This window comes from Strongylocentrotus purpuratus, unplaced genomic scaffold (assembly GCF_000002235.5).
Source record: "Strongylocentrotus purpuratus isolate Spur 01 unplaced genomic scaffold, Spur_5.0 spur5_scaffold_5, whole genome shotgun sequence".
NCBI classification, from domain to species: domain Eukaryota; kingdom Metazoa; phylum Echinodermata; class Echinoidea; order Camarodonta; family Strongylocentrotidae; genus Strongylocentrotus; species Strongylocentrotus purpuratus.
In genome coordinates, this window is record NW_022145611.1 from 37842743 (window position 1) to 37862751 (window position 20009).

A 20009-nucleotide genomic window follows, 5' to 3' on the forward strand; every position below is an offset into this window, starting at 1 on the left:
AGAAAGCAAACTTTACCTATCTACATGTACAGTGTGGGACCTATACAGTGCATAAAATACTAAAAACAATGACAAACACTTTGAAACATTACATTGACATTTGACAATACACTAACCTTATCAATAAAGGGTAAAGAAGTTTTTGTCGATAGCGGTGTTGGACGGCAGGTCGTGCAGGCAACATGCAAGCTAACAGTTGCTGGCTGCAAATCAAGTGCTTGCAGCAATGACGCTATGAATTTTCAAATAGGCCTTCATCAAATATTAAATTTATAAGTTTGTATTAACGTTTGGTTCGACGGTTTATACTATAAGGTTCCAGAACTATACCACTAGTACCCCCCAGCTCCTGATGAAAACAGGCAAACATATAAACTGAGCAGTAACCAATTCAACAATTGTTCTATGATTTCTGATAACTATATACAGAAGTCTTTTGCATGCATACATGTAATTTATAGTAGACTGTGAACATATGACATAATTTATTCCAAGATTTGAGGAATTTACCAATTTCTTAAGTATTACATGAATACGAGACAATGAAGTTTCCTTAACAAGTAAAGTTGTATTCAAATTTCAGCTGGATACATTTGTGTTAGTGAACAAGCAACTGTCAAAATAGATTCCACTTCTTTAGTAGCAAAATTTACCAAAACTATGTACATGTATAGTTGAATATGCAACTTCAATCTTACACTTAATTTTTTGCAAAAAGGGATAAACATCTGTAAATCAAGTGATAACAATTAAAAAAAAAATTATTACGATATTTTAGAATATAGGAAAATATATAATTTAAAATTATACACAGAAAGGGGAACAAAATATAAATGGGATCTTAATGATTATTATTTAATGTTTCAGATTGAACATAATCTAGTAATTTAATTTATCTTGATAATCCCCGCCCCCCCCCCCCCCCCCCCCCCCCCCTGTCTCTCTCTCTCTTTATTAATCTTCCCCCATACGTCTCTCACTCCATTCCTCTTTGTCTTGCTCCCACCCTATTTCACTCCCTCCCCTTCTCTCTCTTTCTCTCCATCCTTGTCTTTTCTCTTTCCTTCCCAACCCCAAACTCCCTTGCCTTCTGTTTTATCAACAAGACTACTTGGCTGGACTTTGTTGAATGAACACTGTTACCAACACCTGCAGTACAACAATATTATTGCTATCAGAAACACCCTCCAATGCTCTATTACAAACCCACCTGTCTTGAGTGCCGTAACAGATCTGTATTGCCTGCAGACTCCTGACCTGTGCTTATGCCTGAGTCTGGTGGTGAGTCTAACTGTATAGTGACAGGTCCGTCATTCTGTATATGAACCTGCATGTGTGCTCCAAATTGACCATCTGCCAAGTATGAGAATGTCAGTCTACATGTTAAATTTGGATGTGTAGATATACAAGTACATGTATGATTTATTGTTAGTTGTGTACGGTACTTACATGTACATGAGTGACGTGGCACAGGTCTTTGCAATTTTGAAGAAAGAAAGAAATCTACACTTTACCAAGTTGTGAAGACCCAAAGAATAGAGCCTGACATGTATTATTTCACTGTAGAAATATACATGTTGAAAAATCAGTCCGGTCTTTTTAATTATTGAAGTATTAAAGGTATTACAAAGTTTTGGTAAATCTTGAAAATTGGCTGGATAGTGATTCTTTACAATTTTTATATATCTAGATGCCCCTATGGATGTATTTATAAGCACTAAAAAATTCAGCCCTTAAAACACTTCGGCTTTCGAGAAAAATTGAATATACAAATTTACCGGTGCTCCCGGTAAATTTTAATAAATTTCAAATAGCGCCTACGATCATACGATGGTAGTTGCGACCATGAAAATCTCACAATATGTAGTTGTGATACATGTACATATATTTTAAACGGTAATAGCAAATCGGTCAATTTTAGTCAAGGAACATTGTTTTATAGCTAAATTAATATATTGACCTTGAGAGGGCGCTGTACAACATAAAGAGTTTATTATTTACAATTTCATAACTTTAGAATCGATTTCAACCGTGACAACGTTCACTGAATATTGTAGGATCACATATGCTTCCAATATGTTCATTTGAACCAAATTCATGAGCCCATACCAAAACTTTGTATTAACTTTAAGTAGATAGTCTTTAGTGACAATCTCATTGAATTTCTTAGAACTCTCCCTGTTCTTATTCTAAATGAATATTAAACTTTATTTGCTCTAATATCCTTATGTGATGTTTTTTTTCTTCTCCCTTTCTTCCTTACATTGGAATCATTGATTATCAATTCAACAACTTGAACAACTTATCACATGTTCCATAGTTGTATTGGGGTTTCTCTATCATCGTTTATACATGGAAATGATTTGAAGATTCCTAAAACATGTAATTCCAAATCATCAAACTACATGTACATTATGTTCTATATATGTACAGCTAGCATGAGGAATTAAACAATCTTTGAATTGACCCATGTGACTCATAAACCTTTACGATTTATTCTTACTTGAAGGGTTGTTTCCCATTAACTGCAGCACTGGAAATGAAGTCATGAAACATGAGCATGGCTAGATATTGCAATACTTTCATGAAACAATTACATGTATGTACATCGATCAAAGCCAAAATTTCAATTATCATGTGAATGATTTTTTTTTAATCGAGCACACACCTACTCCATTCGGAAGACGAAGTGACAGGGCTTTACAACTAATATATTACTAGTACAGTATGTTTTATGAATTACATTTCAAATTGTTTTTCATTCCATAAGAAGCATATCAAAACCTCACCTTTAATCTTATCCGGATTATAATCCTTCCTTAGCATATCAAGGAATTCATTGTAGTATGTTTGTGATTGGTCTCCTGGCATTGCCTGGTGAAAGTCTGGTTTATTGCCCTTCAGTATAGAGTACAGTGTAAACTGAAAATAAATATAAAACATACACCACATAATGTATCATTCTGTACTTACCGTACTAAAACTACCTACATTCTGTTGTGTAACATTTTTAATAGTTGTTGCCATCACACACAGCAAATATGGAATTCTTAATATTCTATTAATATTCCTCATTGCACAAGTCCATGGACCGAAGGGCATTACGTCTGTGTTAAAGTGCATTCATAAGAACACCTCTGTGGTTCTTAGCAAAAGATTTGTACATTTAGTGCTCTGCTTTAGCAAGAACTTTACTGAGGTATTTTACAATCTGATATTCTGAGTAGACCCTAACTGCTCTTGCGCACCCACATGCAATTCTAACAATTTTACAATCAATATAAATAGAAATTTGCATGTTGCATCCTAATATTAAATTCACATTTTGTAGACTTACAAAAACATGTATGTTACAAGTATACCGGTATGTATGGAGCATTATACTGAGCAAATATAAGCACCATGAAATCAGGGGTGAGCACTAAAAAAAAAAAAAAAAAAAATATTCCTCAACAACCCCCCCCCCCCCACCTCTTGAGTGAAAAGAAGAAAAAAAAATTGGAAGGGGGGGGGGGGGAAATGGCGTCCAAAAAAATTCCTCCCCCCCCCCCCCCCCCCCCCCCCCCCTTTTGAGTAAGAAAATTGTGGAAAAATAAAGGAAAAATCTAGAAAATAGGGGTAAAATTGTGAAGAAGAAGAAGAAGAAAACATATCAGGGGGAAGGAAAAAAATTGGGAAACCGATTTAAGTTGGGTAATTATCAGGCCTGCATTAATTCCCTTTAACATGCAGTTTTCCAGTTCTATCCAATATGTGATCTGAAATACTATAATTTAAAATGCAGGGATAAATGAAGAAATGTAAATTCTATACAATTTCACATATGAATATTAATTACCTGACTGACACAAAGAATTTCCAGTTGTTTGTCTTTGACACTCTTCGCCCATCTTTTGTCATTTTCATCATCAAACACCCTCAGGTTCAAAATCTTCCTGACTCTGTGAAGAGAAAGACAAGTTTCAACAAAATATATTCCTCTTCACTGTTATTGACATTCTTTATAACTGACAAATACTTCACATTTACAAAACAAGTTTTAAACTTTCTCTTCCAGTTCCAACATGACACACTAAACTAAACGCCATGAAACCTATCTTGAATAAATTATTAAAAAATAAAGAAACGGTGAAGTAAAATTTACAAAAGAATGTACATGTAAAGTACATTGTAATAAAAGTACCCACAATTTAAAAAAAAAATACATACTGGTACTGGTACATGTACTTGAATGTATGTAATACATGTACCTTTAGACATACTTTTGAAACAAAGGTTATTCTTGACAACTTCAAGTCTAACACTTCTTGACAAAAGCTTGCCCAATATAGCAACAAGTACTTCATGCAGACATGATTCAAGTGTTGTAGATCATTCATTAATAACAGGTCAATGAAAAACCTTGTCACTAGGTCCTCAGAAAAGAAACATCCATAAATTTGAATAAATATTAAAGCTTATCTGCACTAGTTTGGCCAGAAGGGATATATTAGACCTCCCTGTATGGTCACTAACGGGTGGTTATCTCATCAGATCAGCTCTCAATGGGTACAACTTAGGCATTGTTTTCATTTGTATAAATCTTGCACATATTCTTGAGGAATATTGTACATCAATAGGCAAGAATAAATCTCTTCTTTCAGCATACCAAGTTTACCTACAATGTACACATATTATTCAGGCTGAGGATTCCTGTAAGTTTAAGGAGGGAAACCAGTATGTATGGACAATAGAGTACTCACATGTATTCTCTTTCTTTAGGAGTGTCATCTTTTGATATCCCCACCAGAATACAGAGTCCTCTTCCAATGCTACTTATCAATTCGTCACCAACTACAGAAAGAGAAACGGAGAAAGGAAAAAAAACAATGATAAACATTAACAAAATCTATACAAGTTGAATAGGAGCGCATTTTCCTATTTCTTCACAAGGAGTGGGCAACACATGCATGCAGACTGGTCATCTTCGGTACTGTACACCTAAATAGCAGGGTTTGGACAGCCCGACCAACAGACAACCTGACCCTAGATAGCTCAACCTATCTAGTTATCCAGGGTGAAGGGCCTCACCAAACAGCTTGACCAACAATGACTATTTATGTGGTAAATTACAGATTAACTAATGCAGTCATGGCAGGGAAACATGGTAATTGTGGACAATTATGGTGCACAGAAGGAAAGTAACAATACTATTTTTAAAGAGAAGGTTGAGTTCTAGGAAGAGGTGAAAAATAATTTGTGAGCATTACTCATTCTTATTATGCAAGTGTGGAAGAACATCAGTTAAGACATGTTCCCTGAAAAGCATGGCTCTTCAAATGCCTTCATATTCTAAATATGCATGTAACATCGTAAAAATCGGGGGCCGGATTTTTACGCCACGTGTTCGTGTAGTCCCATATACATCTTTCTGTGCAAGTGTTTGTAACTTTACCAAGACTTGGCCAAATTTCTTATCATTTTGATGATTCCAGAACCTTGCAATACACACAAATTCTTATACGCTAGATGATCAACCTTTTCTGGTCGGTTCCACACCGTTTCTTTCACAATGCAATCGTATGACCAGAACTCAACTTCATCTTTAAAGATAAAGACCACTTCATCAGAAACTTTCTTTTTCCTTGCAGGTCTCAAAGTGAATGCCATGTTGGTTGTACAAAATCAAGGACACAGCAGAAAGAATATATCCTAACTATATTAGTTGTACACTGCACATCTCATTGAACGCGGTTAAGATTCATGAGAAAATTCAACAGCGGGACAAGGGTTGTAAGTTTCAAGACAAGTATAGCATTTCAAACATTTTTTTCTCGATTCACAACATTTGTATATTTACAAACGTTACTGCCAGCGGAAACCACAAACCGCGACTCGGCGAGTGATGTTAATTTCGTTAATGTAATGTGATTACCAGTAGAGGGAATTTGAGGAGTTTTGTATCAACCTAGCCTATAATCTAGGCGGAGTGCCGAGCTTTTTTCTTTGCTGCTAGACTAACCCTAAGCAGAACGTCTGATACGGCGAGACTACGAACCGTGAGTCGCGAAGCGGCTCACCGCCTATAATCACTGGTCTAGCTAATCAATATTCATATATATTCAAAATGGCGGATCTATGAATCATTCAACAGCCCTACCAAATAAGGTACACCTATGTTACGTTCGACCAATCAGATATACGAAACCGCAACGAAAAAAGATCATGATCATAGAATCCGTGGTCGCGTAGAAAATCACAGCACAAGGGGATTGCTTGGTATATTGCACTCTTTCCAAAACCAGTAGGTAATGCAACAAAAATATCCCTGCCGGCTTCAATAACGCTACGAATAGCGGATTCCTGCAGTTCTCTGAATTTTCCATTAGGAATGCCTAGTTTGTTGGCCGCATATGATAAACTTTCTCGCAGAAGATCGTCGTCGCATGAACTACCCGCCATCTTGGATGAAGAAAATGACGTAATGTCAAGTGATTTATAATATGCATATGCATAGACTCTTCTCCATACGTGTTTCTGATTGGTTGAGTTCATTTCGTATTCATGAGGTTTTTTCGTACGAAAAACTGCCACGGATTCATGGTCGATAATAAAAAAACAACGACTAAAGCTAGACCAGTGATTATAGGCGGTGAGCCGCTTCGCGGCTCACGGTTCGTTGTCTTGCCGTATCAGACGTTCTGCTTAAGGTTAGTCTAGCAGCAAAGAAAAAAGCTCGGCACTCCGCCTAGATTATAGGCTAGTATCAACCAAGCGAGTCAATATGTTGTGAATGATGAAAACAAATTATGGATATAGAGATAGCTGTGTGTAAATGTTTTACCCTACTTCATCGCTGTTATGCGGGCCGCATTTCATTCATGAGCTATTTTTGTAATTACCGGTACATTTATCTGAATCTGAATTCTCCTTGGATTACGTGGTGTTCAACGGCATTATTTACATTGAGATTCTACGAGATAATCATGTTTTTTCAGCAACTGTTTTGGCTAGTTTCATGATCAAATGACTGAGTTCTTCAATTCTGACCGTATGAGAACTTGTGGCCCAGCTCCAGCAGCTGACTCGGATTTGGAAGACAGTGATATGGAGTATGAGTAAGAGACTTGTCCCACACATACCGTATTTGCCGGCGTAAAGGCCACAGTATTTTTGGAAGAGAAAATATCAAAAAGTTGGGGTGCGGCCTTTGCGGCGAAAGAGTAAAACCCCCCCCAAAAAAAAACACGAAAAAACAGCACAAATTTGCACATATTGGACTACAAATAACTTACCACTATGGTACAGGACATTTCCACACATCTTACCTACAATTTTATTTTGTATTGTTGACATGAAGACAAAAAAAAAACTTCCTAAAACAACATCTGCCGATAGATCTTGATCTAAGTTTGTGCCAAGTAAAAGAAGGGACCGTTACGGAGCTGCCGCGAACGCAACTGCACATCCAGCCGAAGTCGTCATTTTGTATCGATTTCATGCAATTTCGCATTACACCGTACATTGTGGTAGGTGTACATATCCGACACCAAATCTGCCTGTGATCCCTTTTTAGCTAAATTTCTGGTAATTTATAAGAATATTGATGAATTTGGTATCAGTGTGTAAAAAAAATGAGTGTTCTACAAGAAAATTACAATTACTTTGTTTTGTCCGTTTGTTTTTTGTTTTTTGTTTTTTGTTCTCCTCTTTGAAATGTCAAAGTTGGGGGTGCGGCCCTTATCACTGGCAAATACGGTATATGTACACCTTTATATGGCAGGCGTTTCTTTACAAGTTATCAAATAGGGACACCAACCGCAAACACTATTGGCAGCATTACTATCCTGGCTGTGTATTAAGATGGGCAACACAGACTACACTGTACTGCAATACATTCATGCAACATTTTAAAAAACCTGTACCGGTATACTTTCAAATGGTTTTATAAACAAATTGAATGAATCAATGTTGATTACAATTAAGTAATGATTGGAAATGACAAGTTTTATTTCTATGATTTTGCAGATATTTGAGCCTATTTTTATCGATTGGGCCAACCGTACTCTGTTCCGCCATTTTCTAATTTTATGTTTTTTTAAAAAGAAGGGAGACTTTATCGTTGCTGATTGGTTGCTAACACAGGGCAGCGGCAGGCTATCTGCACATGTGAGATAGACAGCCACCCGTCCGATATTGCACAACTGCTTTAAATGACGTCACTGGTAGAGTGTCCGCAACGCACACTTTTTTTATTTTATTGATATTATGAGGAGGGAACTAAGCATTCGTCTCTCGAGAAGGAGGGGGGAAAAGGGCTTTAAAAGTAAGTTTATTAAATTTCTTTCCATTTAGTATAAAAATCATGTACCAAAATGGTATATGATTCAATCAAGACCATAACCCACGTTAGGCCATTTAAAAAAAAATCATGTTGTAATGTCGAGTATTTTACCAGTATAAAAGTTCAAAAATGGATCTATTGATTTACACCTGTCAGCAGGTATGAAGTCCATCCTGTTTATGGTTAGACCTTCATGCATTGCAGAAGTGCCGGCAACCTACACTGTACATTGTACCTACAGACATAAAAGAATAGGCTTTATCAGTGGACATGATATGGGGTCCAGACAACTCGCCACAAAGACAACCCGCCCCAAGACAATCCGCCACAATACCCTGGACATCTCGCCACAATACCCTGGACAACTCGCCACAGGCGAGTTGTCCAGGGTGGGGTGCCTTTTCGGACAACTCGCCACACTTTTTTCCCCTCATGATTTCTAGATCTAAAATAGATGGAATTGTCATTTTATGTATTCATTATTCTTTTATAAACACAGTCATGACAGGAAACATGGAAATTTTGAGAGTTGTTCTAAAGAATGAAGATGATTTTCCTTGCGCTTGCAACAAGACCCACAACAAGAATCTATTTTGGACTTTGCGAAACTAACCTAGAAAATCTAGAAATAAACCATATTTCAATTTTATTTCGTGGGTCAACTGCCCCCTCCCCCATCAGGACGCCAGTGCTTCCAGTACCCTTCCATAAATTCCTACCATTAAAAATTATCAGAAGGGAAAAAGGACATGTACAAAGGATAAAGGGGGCACTTTAGGGGAACCTGAAAAAGTGGGGGCACAGTGTCCCCCCCCCATGAAGAATGCCGCCTCTGACGAAACTAACCCAGAAAATCTAGAAATAAATTACATTTCAATTTTATTTCGCGGGTCAAATACCCCCCCCCCCCCCCCCCCCCCATCAGTACACCAGTGCTTCCAGTATCCTACCATTAAACAATTTCTGAGACAGAAAAATGCAGCTGCTATAGACCTATAGATCTAAATACCAAGTTATCCTAATGATCTGGCGATCGTACGCCTTCGGTTTGTCAAAAATATATTATTGTTGCAAGGGAAATCAGCTTTATTCTTTATTCTTTGTAATGACTGTGTTTATAAAAGCATGAAAATCATGAAAAATGACAATTTCATCTAAGATGAGGGATTTTAGATCTAGAAATCACGAGGGGAAAAAAGTGTGGCGAGTTGTCCGAAAAGACACCCCACCCTGGACAACTCGCCTGTGGCGAGTTGTCCAGGGTATTGTGGCGAGATGTCCAGGGTATTGTGGCGGGTTGTCTTGGGGCGGGTTGTCTTTGTGGCGAGTTGTCTAGAATTCCATGATATCTATTCATAACTGACCTGGTCAATGCCGCCAGTCAATGAGAGGATTAGTCCATTGTCAAGCCTCAAGGGTAGCTTTGTGCTAGCAGTGTAGCACACTTAGTCTTAGATTTTACAAACTTCCTCTCCTCTTGAACACATGGTTTTGATGTGTAAAGAAAGCTTAGGCATTAAACTTTTCAACAGTCTAATTAGAAAAAAAAAAAAAAAAATTGATCGACACTTTGGGAAATTCCACTTTGTATCATTCTTCAATTTTGTGTGTGCGATGATCAGAACCGGAGGCGGAGCGATAGAGTGAGCAACCGAATATTTACTAAATATTCAAGCGTCGGATTTCAACGTTGGATTCTAGGAACTTAAGTAGACTCTAGGGTGTCAAATTATATAGACCTGTCTCTCGATAGAATATTTATTCACTTACCTGCATATGAGTCTACGCTACAATACAAGTAGGCCTAACTTAGAGTCTATGCCATATTTGCCACGGCCATGGGCCTGGCCATAGCGCACAGCATGCGACAGGGCGGGACCACCGGCCAGGGGCCCACATGCACAACACACACGTTACTTACACAGAAATTGTACGACAGACTTTCACACACATTTTACATTCATACATCACACAACAAAGGCGATCGAGACGAGGGTCTCTTTCGAAACGGCTGTAATTGTTTGTAAACAGAACACAGAACTAGTAAACGGTCTGCTTAATTCCTTTAAAACTGTTTAACTTACCAGTTACACTCGCTTTGGTGACTCGTTGGATAACTGTCCTCATTTTGACTAATATTAAAAATTAGTAGCCATCCAGGCGAAATGCAAACGGGCCCTGCCGCAAGCCGGATATAAGTACACACAACAGTACGGCGCGGCAGCAGCATTGCAGATCAACAACCAGTGCAGCTACAGTATGCGCAACAGTGCACTCGAACTGAATTCGTAGGCTAATTTTCCTTCGAAATACAATAAGTATTCGTATAATGATAATAATATTATCATTATACGAATACTTATTGTATTTCATAAAAAAATATATATATATATTATATATATTATAAAATATAATATAAAATATAATATAAAATATATATAATATATATTACACAGAAATTGTATATATATATATATATATATATATATATAAAATATAAATATAAATATAAATATAAAATATAAAATATAATATAAAATATATATATTATATATATTTTTTTATGGCGCTTGTCATTCGTTTTTTAAATATTTACGCCAAAATTACTAGAGGATTATGTTATAGTTTGATCTTAATTAAGGATATCTTCTTTTATCTTATTTGTTTACAGACCGTGATCATTGTTGAAGTCTATTGATCGACTGACACAAATAGCCAGGCTAATTTTCCTTCGAAATACAATAAGTATTCGTATAATGATAAATATTATCATTATACGAATACTTATTGTATTTCATAAAAAAATATATATATATATTATATATATTATAAAATATAATATAAAATATAATATAAAATATATATAATATATTTACACAGAAATTGTATATATATATATATATATATATATATATATATATATATATATATAAAATATAAATATAAATATAAATATAAAATATAAAATATAAAATATAATATAAAATATATATATTATATATATTTTTTATGGCGCTTGTCATTCGTTTTTTAAATATTTACGCCAAAATTACTAGAGGATTATGTTATAGTTTGATCTTAATTAAGGATATCTTCTTTTATCTTATTTGTTTACAGACCGTGATCATTGTTGAAGTCTATTGATCGACTGACACAAATAGCCAGATCTGATTTAATTACTCATGGTTACAGGCGCGGATCCAGGGGGGGGGGGCCGAGCGGGCCTTGGCCCCCCCCCCCCCCCCGCAAAAAAAAAAAAAAAAAAAAAGAGAGAAGAAAGGAAAAGAAGGGAAAGGGAAAGAGGAGAGAAAGGGAAAGAAAGAAGAGGAAGAAGAAAAGAAAAGGGGGAAGAAGGAGATCGGGGGGCCGAAAGGGCCTTGCCTCCCAGGCTGTTGACCCACCCCCCCCCCCCATAAAAAAAAGAAGGAAGGAAAGGGAAAGGAAAAGAGGAGATACTGGCGTACTGATAGGGGGGGGGGGGGAGGCTTAGTGGAAATCAAATTCAAACGTGGTTTATTTCTAATTCCACAACGGTGGATTACAAATAATACTGAAATGACATCATTTCCAAGATTTTTCCTCACTTTTTAGTAAATTATACGTTTGTATGTGTTTGTTGGAAAATGACAAATTCCTAAATTTGCAGCAAGGTAAGAAATATGATTCTTGAGATTCATACATGTCAGGGCCCGAAGTACGCCGGGGATCGGGAGCCTCGAGCTCCCTACCCCCCCCCCCCCACCCCCACCCCACTTTTTTGGAGAGAGTGTATTAAAGAGAAATAAAATAGAATGAGAGCAAGAAAGAAAGAATAGTTAACTGCCAGTGTTAACAAATAATGAGGCATCAAAATATGCTCATCTGACCGTGATTAAATGCCTAAAACCCCTAAGCTTCCGTGGGCTCTGCCCCCTAGATCCCACCTAGAGCCCTACGGCGGGCCCTTAGATGCTCATCTGACGGTAATTTAATGCCCAAAACCCCTGATTTTGGGGGGGGGGGCTCCGCCCCCTGGACCCAACGCCAAATAGTTATCTGCCAGTGTCACGATATAATAAGGTATACAAAAAAAATATGCTCATAATGACCTTAATTAAACGCCTAAAACCTCTGAGCTTCCGGGCCGGCTTCGCCGCCGCCCCGGACAAGGATTAACAATCGAGAACGGTACAGCGAATCGTCTTCTTTCTCTCATAATCTTATGAATCGTGAAGCTTCCGCGCTTCGCGCGGGAGGGGGAACCTGAATTCAGACAAGAATTCAGAGGCGAGAACGGTAATACCAATCTTTTATGATTTAATGAAACGTAAAAGCTTCCGCGCTTCGCGCGGGATGGAGGGGGGCAACTTAATTCCGACGAGGATTATTTTCGAGAGCGGTACAACGAATCGTCTTCTTTCTCTAATGATTTAATGAATATTAAAAGCTTTTACGCTTCGTGCGGAAGGGGTAAACTGAATTCAGACGAGGAGTAAGAGTCGAGAACTGTACAACGAATCGTTTTGTTTCTCTAATGATTTAATGAAACTTAAAAGCTTCCGCGCTTCGCGCGGGAGGGGGGGAGATTCTAAATTCAGACGAGGATTATTTTCGAAAACGGTACAACGAATCGTCTTTTTTCTCTAATGATTTAAGGAAACTTAAAAGCTTTCGCGCTTCGCGCGGTAGGGGAGGGGGAACCTGAATTCAGACGAGAATTTAGAGTCGAGAACTGTACAACGAATCGTCTTCTTTCACTAATAATTTAATATATCCTAAAATTTTCCGCGCTTCGCGCGAGAGGGGAAAAAACTAAATTCAGACGAGGATTATTTTCGACAACGGTACAACGAACCGTCTTCTTTTTCTAATAATTAAATGAAACGTCAAAGCTTCCGCGTTTCGGAGGGGGAAACTCGCCCCCCCCCCCTCCCCTGCACCGACCCCCCCCCCGCATTACGTCACTGTTGGTCATCATTACGTACCAATATTTGGCTCGCATAATTTCAAATTTGGGCCCCCCCCCTAAGAAATCCTGGATCCGCGCCTGCATGGTTATTATGGAACATTTTTTTAATAATTTGAATCTTCAGCCACATTATACAAAGCAGTATTAGATCTGTGAATTTTAGGGAACTTGTGTGATGTATGGAAAGCAGTCAACACATTAGTTGTTGCCAGGTTTTCTGTATTTTCTGGCCAGCCCGGTTATAAATAATGTTTTCTTCTAATGACAGGTTAAGTCCCCTGTTACACCTACCCCCACTCCGGGGTCGGAATGACCGCATGCGTGTTACCAAAATGTCCGGTAAAGGGGTACTTAATTTTCACGCACCTAAAATCTGGCTCGTAGTATACACAAAATTGACTTTACACACCGGACTTTTCAAAATGAGGGAACACGCATAACACCCTAAATAACACTATTTTTTTTTGTTTTTTGTTTTTTGGAGGGGGGGGGGGGCGGGGTTAAGCGTGTGCCTCCAATGCGTGTGATGCTTGCTTGTCCAGAGGCGGCGCATCCGGTGGGGGGGGGGGGGGGGGGGGGGGGGGGGGGGGGGGGGGCACACAGTGCCTATTCCCATTTTGTTCAAGTAGCCCAAAGTGCCCCTTTTACATAGGAAAAGTGCTCATTTTATTTTTTTGAAAAGTGCCCCTATTACTTTCCATCTATGATAAGTGCCTCTGTTATTTTCACACGTGTCCCTTTGCCTTCGACATGTTCCCATTTTCCTTGCAATACGTGTCTATTGTCCGTTCTCATAAGTGGCCTTTTAATCGCTAGTTAGTGCCCCTTTTCAGCTACGAGAAGTGCCCCTTTTCACTTTTGATAAGTGGCCCCTTCACCTCTAATAATTAACCTATTCAAATTTGAGATGTGCTCCTTTTACTTGACAAAGGCCTCTTTCCCTTTGTAAGAAGTGCCCCTTCCCCCTTTTAACTCCGATAAGCGCACCTTTTATTACAAAAGAGCTCCTCCCCCTTCTCATAAATGCCCCTCTTCACCTATGAAAATTGACACTTTTCACTCACATAGCCTAAGTACCCTTTTTCATATTTGGTCAGTGCCCCTTTTCAGTTTGATAAGCGCCCCTTTTCCCCTCTGATAATTTCCCTTTTAACAATGATACGTACCTCCTTTTATTTCTAATAAGGGACCTATTACCTTTTCATAAATAAATGAAATGACAAGCGATTTCACCTCTTATAAATTAATAAATCTTAACAAAATCTGATGGGTGCCCCATTTCCGTCTACAAATGCCCATTTACCATTCTCATAAGTGCCTTTTTTCATCCCCGGTCAGTGCCTCTTTTCACGTATAAGAAGTGCCCCATTTTCACCTCTGATATTTATTACCCTTTGTATTTTGACATTATACCTACTTTTTGTGTCCCTTTTCCTCTCATCACGTGCCCCTAAGTCAAAGCGACTAAGAGCTATTTCCCCAAAGCTCGCTCGTTATACTCACTCACATTTATTCAATGATGTAATGATATAATTAGGTAGTTATGTAATTATCATAATCTTACATTTTTCCCTCGCTTGCTTCGCTCGCTCGCAAATGAATATTCAGACCACACACCCAACTGCAAAGTACGATGCTTAAGCAATATCTTGTATGATGTATAAAGAGAAAAAAAAAATATTCAAAGCGTCCCAGATAATGTAATCACAATGTAGGGGTATATACCAATGTCTAAATAATAGTGTTTATTTTCGCCTTGAAATTTCCCTTTGTAGTTGCCCTTTTTTATGTTTTAAGAAAGCGCTCTTTTTTGTTGGCGCCATCCCCCCCCCCCCCACTTTGAAAGTCGCTCCGGCGCCCTGTTGAGGTCTTAAAGGGGAAGTCCACCCTGAAATTAAGTTAGTTTTAATAGGAGTAGAAAAATGAGAGAAACAAGTCAGTGAAAGTTTGAGCAAATTCCGATTAAAAAAAAGGAAGTTAGGATTTTTGAAGTTGTGATCAATCAAACACAAATTGGCAACTCTATGACGTATCATGCGAGCTCAACTTCCATTTGCTCAGTACTAAAAAAATCTAAAATTTCCATTTTCCCTCAAGAAAAATTTCAACCATACATGCACCCTAAATATAATAATTGCAAATATGTTTCTATACTCCCCCTGCAAGGAACAAATATATATTCCGTCATCAATAACGAAGAAAACATGATTTTATGGAATATTATGCACAAAGCAAATGAAGGAGAGCTCGTATAATAAGTCACAGAGTTGCCAATTTGTATTTGATTGATCACAACTTCAATAATTCATAACTTTCTTATTTTCATTCAGAATTTGCTCAAACTTTCACTCACCTGATTTTCTTATTATTCTGCCTCTATCGAAACAAACTTATTTTGGGGGTGGACTTTCCCTTTAAAGTGTAACATGGTCTTAAAGTGTAACACGACCCCCTAGCTCCTGAAAAAAGAGTCGCTGCGTGCGCGCGGCGCTTACGCAGCTAGCTGTAGTTATCTGCGCATGCAAACAGCAGTATACTGCTCGCTTTCGTTCCAGCTAACTAGCTAGTTGCAGCAATTGTTTGACTAAAGTGTATCAATTCAACATTTAAAGCTTAATACAGACCGATAGGAAAGATTATGCCTTACATGAGTAGCTTCATAAGCTTTCTTTTATCCCATAAAGAGAGAGAGAGAGAGAGAGAGAGAGAGAGAGAGGGGGAGAGATTCAAGTGGAAAAGGCCGAAGATTGTCAATAGGTAATTTTCGCAAACTCATTGGGGAATTAGAATCTGCGGTTCGTGTGCAAAAACGAGAAGTTACTATAGTAACAGTTGGATGACCGCTGAGGCCCTAAAATCTAGAACGGGTTTTGGCCAAATCTATGGTCGTTCTCATTGACAACCCAAGTGAATCAGCAGCCAATCAGAGAGCTCGTATAGCTGGCCCGCGCCCGGGAACTTTATTCTTCTGATAAAATGCAGACGCGATCGACATCAAACCAGAGACTAGAAAATGAATTCCAACGCGAATGGCTCTTCGGTGAGTTTCTTTTATCGATTATTGTTTCTTAACTATACTATGGATATAACATGAATTGTTTTAAAATTGGACGATGAATTGTTGAAAGATGATAAAAGCCGTTTTGTGGCTTGTTCGAGACAAGTTGTGCTACTGAGTAGTACACTAGTCGTGCGGTATAGTCCCGTCTGTACGGTACTGTATTGCATGCGCAGGGCCAGCATTGCATTGCATTGCAATGTTGTTGTGTATTGCCAGTTTATCGTCTCTGACTCAGACTCTGTCTGAGTTCTTGGTTGGTTGGTCCTCCAAAATACTCGTCTGAGTTTTAACTGGAGGTGCGGGTAAGGTGTTTTAATTTGTAGATGGGGGGGACGATAGGGCAATTTTGAATTTGACAGGGTCAGTGTGAGTGATCGAGTGTTAACCTACTTCTAGGGCCTAGATGGACCTACAGTACAGAGTACAGTAGACTACTAGTACTTGATGGCTAATAGCCTACTACTAGATCTAGGCTAGTACTATAGTAGACCTCTAGTAGTACTAGTAGGCCTAGACTAGTAGTAGACTCTAGTCTAGATCTATAGATAGACTATAGACTAGATCTAGGCTATAGCCTCTGATCGTGCAAAATGGTGATTTAGTTTTAGTTTATAAGGGCCTAGACCTACTCTCCTCGAAATTGTGTCCTGAATTAAACATCCCTGAAAATGTATTGTTTGCAAGTGTTTTCCAGGCTAGCCTAGATCTAGGTCTAGGGTTTGTTTGGTTTTACCCTCACATTCACAACACAATAACTCAACTCGGAGTCAGAGTCAGACAGCTCACTCTCTCTCTCTCTCTCTCTCTCACTCAATCTCACTCTCATTCTTGAAAGGAATCTAACTACTAATTAGTAGAGCAGGGGTACCACAAACTTCACCCCTGCTCCTGTACCAGACTGATTTCCTTAGTCTACTGTAATTAAATAAAATGTAAGAAAAAACACACACACACACAATTATGTCTGCAGCATCACAAAATTATCTTCTTATGCCCCACCAGTGCATTCAAACTTATGACGTTAAACTAATTGTGGAAATTTTAATGTCAGAATGTTACAAATTACTTTCTCATCTTTTTGTTACAGCAGGTTGGCGAGGTGGTGCCTATCGTGCCTGTGAAAGCAGCAAAGCCTTCGAAATCTGTGAATCGGTATGTTTTCCATTACGTGCATCATGTTAAATTATAGCTATAGATCCATAGGCCTACTAGAATTAAATATAATTTGAAATTCAATGATAATGATAATGTTCTTACATATAGCACATGATACATAAGCATTTAAGCAGAAAAGGGGTTAGTCTATACAAAGAGAAACAAACATGCATGAATAGGTATGTGTTTGCGACTCAAAATCCTTTGTACAATCGTTTTCCACCTTTTTTGTCATAAAATTATAACGCCAAAAATATAATGCATTCATGATATGATTATGATGTTTTTCATTATTACAATATAGATAGGTCTACACATGTATAGTACCATTTAACATGATTTCAGAATTCCATTTTATCTAAATCATTGTTTCATTTTTCATTTTTTGTACCGCAGAATGTCCTGGGACAACAACAGCATAAATATATTAATAGGGGAAGTGGTTCTGGCCAACCCCTTCCAGTACAAATACAGAACTGGAGATTGAGCCAGAGCATGGCAACAGATGGCGGAAGGCATGCAGAGGAAGGGGTTGAAGGTGGACTCCTGAGCAGTGAGAGACCGAATCCACATCCTTAAAGATTAAGTGAAGGCAAAGAACTATTTGGAGAAGGCTGCAAGTGGCATCGTAGTAGAGGAGACAAGGAGGAGAAAGCTATCAGAGAGGCGATAGAGCGGATGCTACAGGAAGAGGAGGACATTGAGTTGGCACCAAAGGAGAGAGGAGATGAGCAAACGAAGAAGGCGGAAGGTGAATAGCTGAGAAAGAGGGCCTGCGAAACATTAGGAGAAACGAGGAAGAGGTATTTTTCAGAAGATTTTTCAAATTTAACATATTCTACGTGTACTCCCTAACACCCCCTCTGCTCCCCTCTCAACACACATAAAACCTACACCATTACATTACAAACTAACAGTTATAATTCAACATGGTCGAAAGGAAAACAAAATTACAAATGACTAAGTAAAAATTCCATTATCGTTTTTAAAAAGCCGTTAAAAATCAAGAGGGCACTCTCTAAACACTTGTGCATATATTGTGGATGTGATGTTTTGTAGAAATAGTGATAAGAAAAAGAGATTTACAACAACTATTTAGAAACTGGCTGGTTCAAAATTATTAAGTAATTGTGGGGCCCCACAATAAAGCTTATTGTCATTAAAATTGTATGCTCTTTCGAATTTGACACTCAGTTTTTTATTATCTGACAAAAAAACTATTTTGTGTAGCGCCCTCTATACCAAACTCAACTATCCCTTTAACCCTTTGATTACTGAATTATCTTATTCCCATTGGCTTAACACAGGGACCACCATGTTCCCGTAAGCAATGGGTTAATATATTTTTAGTATTATGTAAACCAACATTCAGTTAGTGTTCTTCATGTACAACATGTAGATTGACTTTAAAAACTCCTTTTTCTTTTATGTTTTATATTTCATGTGAGATACAAAGGTGAATGCAGTACCCGCACCACATCATGCAGGCTCTTGAATATCTTACATAGTTTAAAATTGACACTCCCCTTTTCTCTTATTTTTAATATACATGTAGCATTTTAGACACCAAGGCGAATGCGGCACCAGAGGAACAGGAGAGACAGCGAGCTGAAGAGATGGAGAGTAGACGAGAGGAAGAAGAGAGACCGGGAGCTGAAGAAGCAATCCGAGAGCGTCGCTTTGAGCTTATGCAACATCAGATGCTGCATCAACAGCAACAAGCCCTCCAGCAACAACAACAACAACAGCAACATAATCAACAAATGCAATCAATGATGATAGCTCTCATTAAATCTTTAGAAAAGAAGTAAAGAACAATATCTTATTTTCCTCATTCATTTCAACTGAAATATGTTATTCAAGATATTTAAAATGTATTCAGTTTCTAACAAAACATTACAAATCAATTATAAGCATTTAAAACAAATTTAAGAAATACATGTTGGAAACAGAGGGGTCCACTAAAAAGCAATGCTTGTACAAGTGTGAACACCTTAAATGAAACTTAGGAATAATGAGTTTGAGTGACCAACAGTGAACATTTTACTTTGTCATAATTTATTACAAATCTGTCTTTTCAGATATATAGTTCTATTTTTACGGCTGCAGGACTTGTTAACAATAACATTCTTGTTAAAATATTGACTTTGGCAGTATTGCTAAGTCTGTGTGTATTAAGTTATATGGTCTTCCTAAGAGTTACCCATCTGCCATTATGATATGTACATGTATATGCCAAAGATACATTGTGTTAACTTGTATATATATGCAATTCAACAGCATCTTGCCTTTTTTTATGTGTGTGACTTCCTTTTTGCTCCTTAGTTTCATTTGTATGTAGTTGGTGCTATCACATTCTTTCTATGTACCATTACCATTGCCAATGTTATATTCCTTTCATTCAACTGCAAATCTGGATACCATAATATATGAAATCAAGATATTTCACCTTGGTCTTTAGTAGGTGACTTTGACCGTGTTTACTTGTGTTGTGCATATGTTATGTTTTCACAATGCCAGCT

At 37.9% G+C, this 20009-nt stretch overlaps 2 protein-coding genes across 2 annotated transcripts; one reads left to right on the forward strand and one right to left on the reverse strand.

Moving 5' to 3' along the window:
- Positions 1 to 910: 910 nt before the first annotated feature.
- On the reverse strand, positions 911 to 10533 carry LOC115929502 (D-aminoacyl-tRNA deacylase 1-like). The gene is made up of 5 exons (XM_030998555.1): positions 10408 to 10533; positions 4743 to 4833; positions 3839 to 3941; positions 2790 to 2922; positions 911 to 1353 (listed from the first exon to the last, which is right to left on the reverse strand). Exons 1-5 carry the CDS (start codon positions 10448 to 10450, stop codon positions 1199 to 1201), a joined length of 525 nt encoding a protein of 174 aa, XP_030854415.1. The 5' UTR covers positions 10451 to 10533; the 3' UTR covers positions 911 to 1198.
- Positions 10534 to 16241: 5708 nt separating this feature from the next.
- LOC115929796 lies at positions 16242 to 19417 on the forward strand. Its single transcript, XM_030999839.1, has 4 exons — positions 16242 to 16311; positions 17420 to 17484; positions 17884 to 18290; positions 19043 to 19417. Exons 1-3 carry the CDS (start codon positions 16248 to 16250, stop codon positions 18064 to 18066), a joined length of 312 nt encoding a protein of 103 aa, XP_030855699.1. The 5' UTR covers positions 16242 to 16247; the 3' UTR covers positions 18067 to 18290; positions 19043 to 19417.
- The last annotated feature ends 592 nt before the right edge of the window (positions 19418 to 20009 follow it).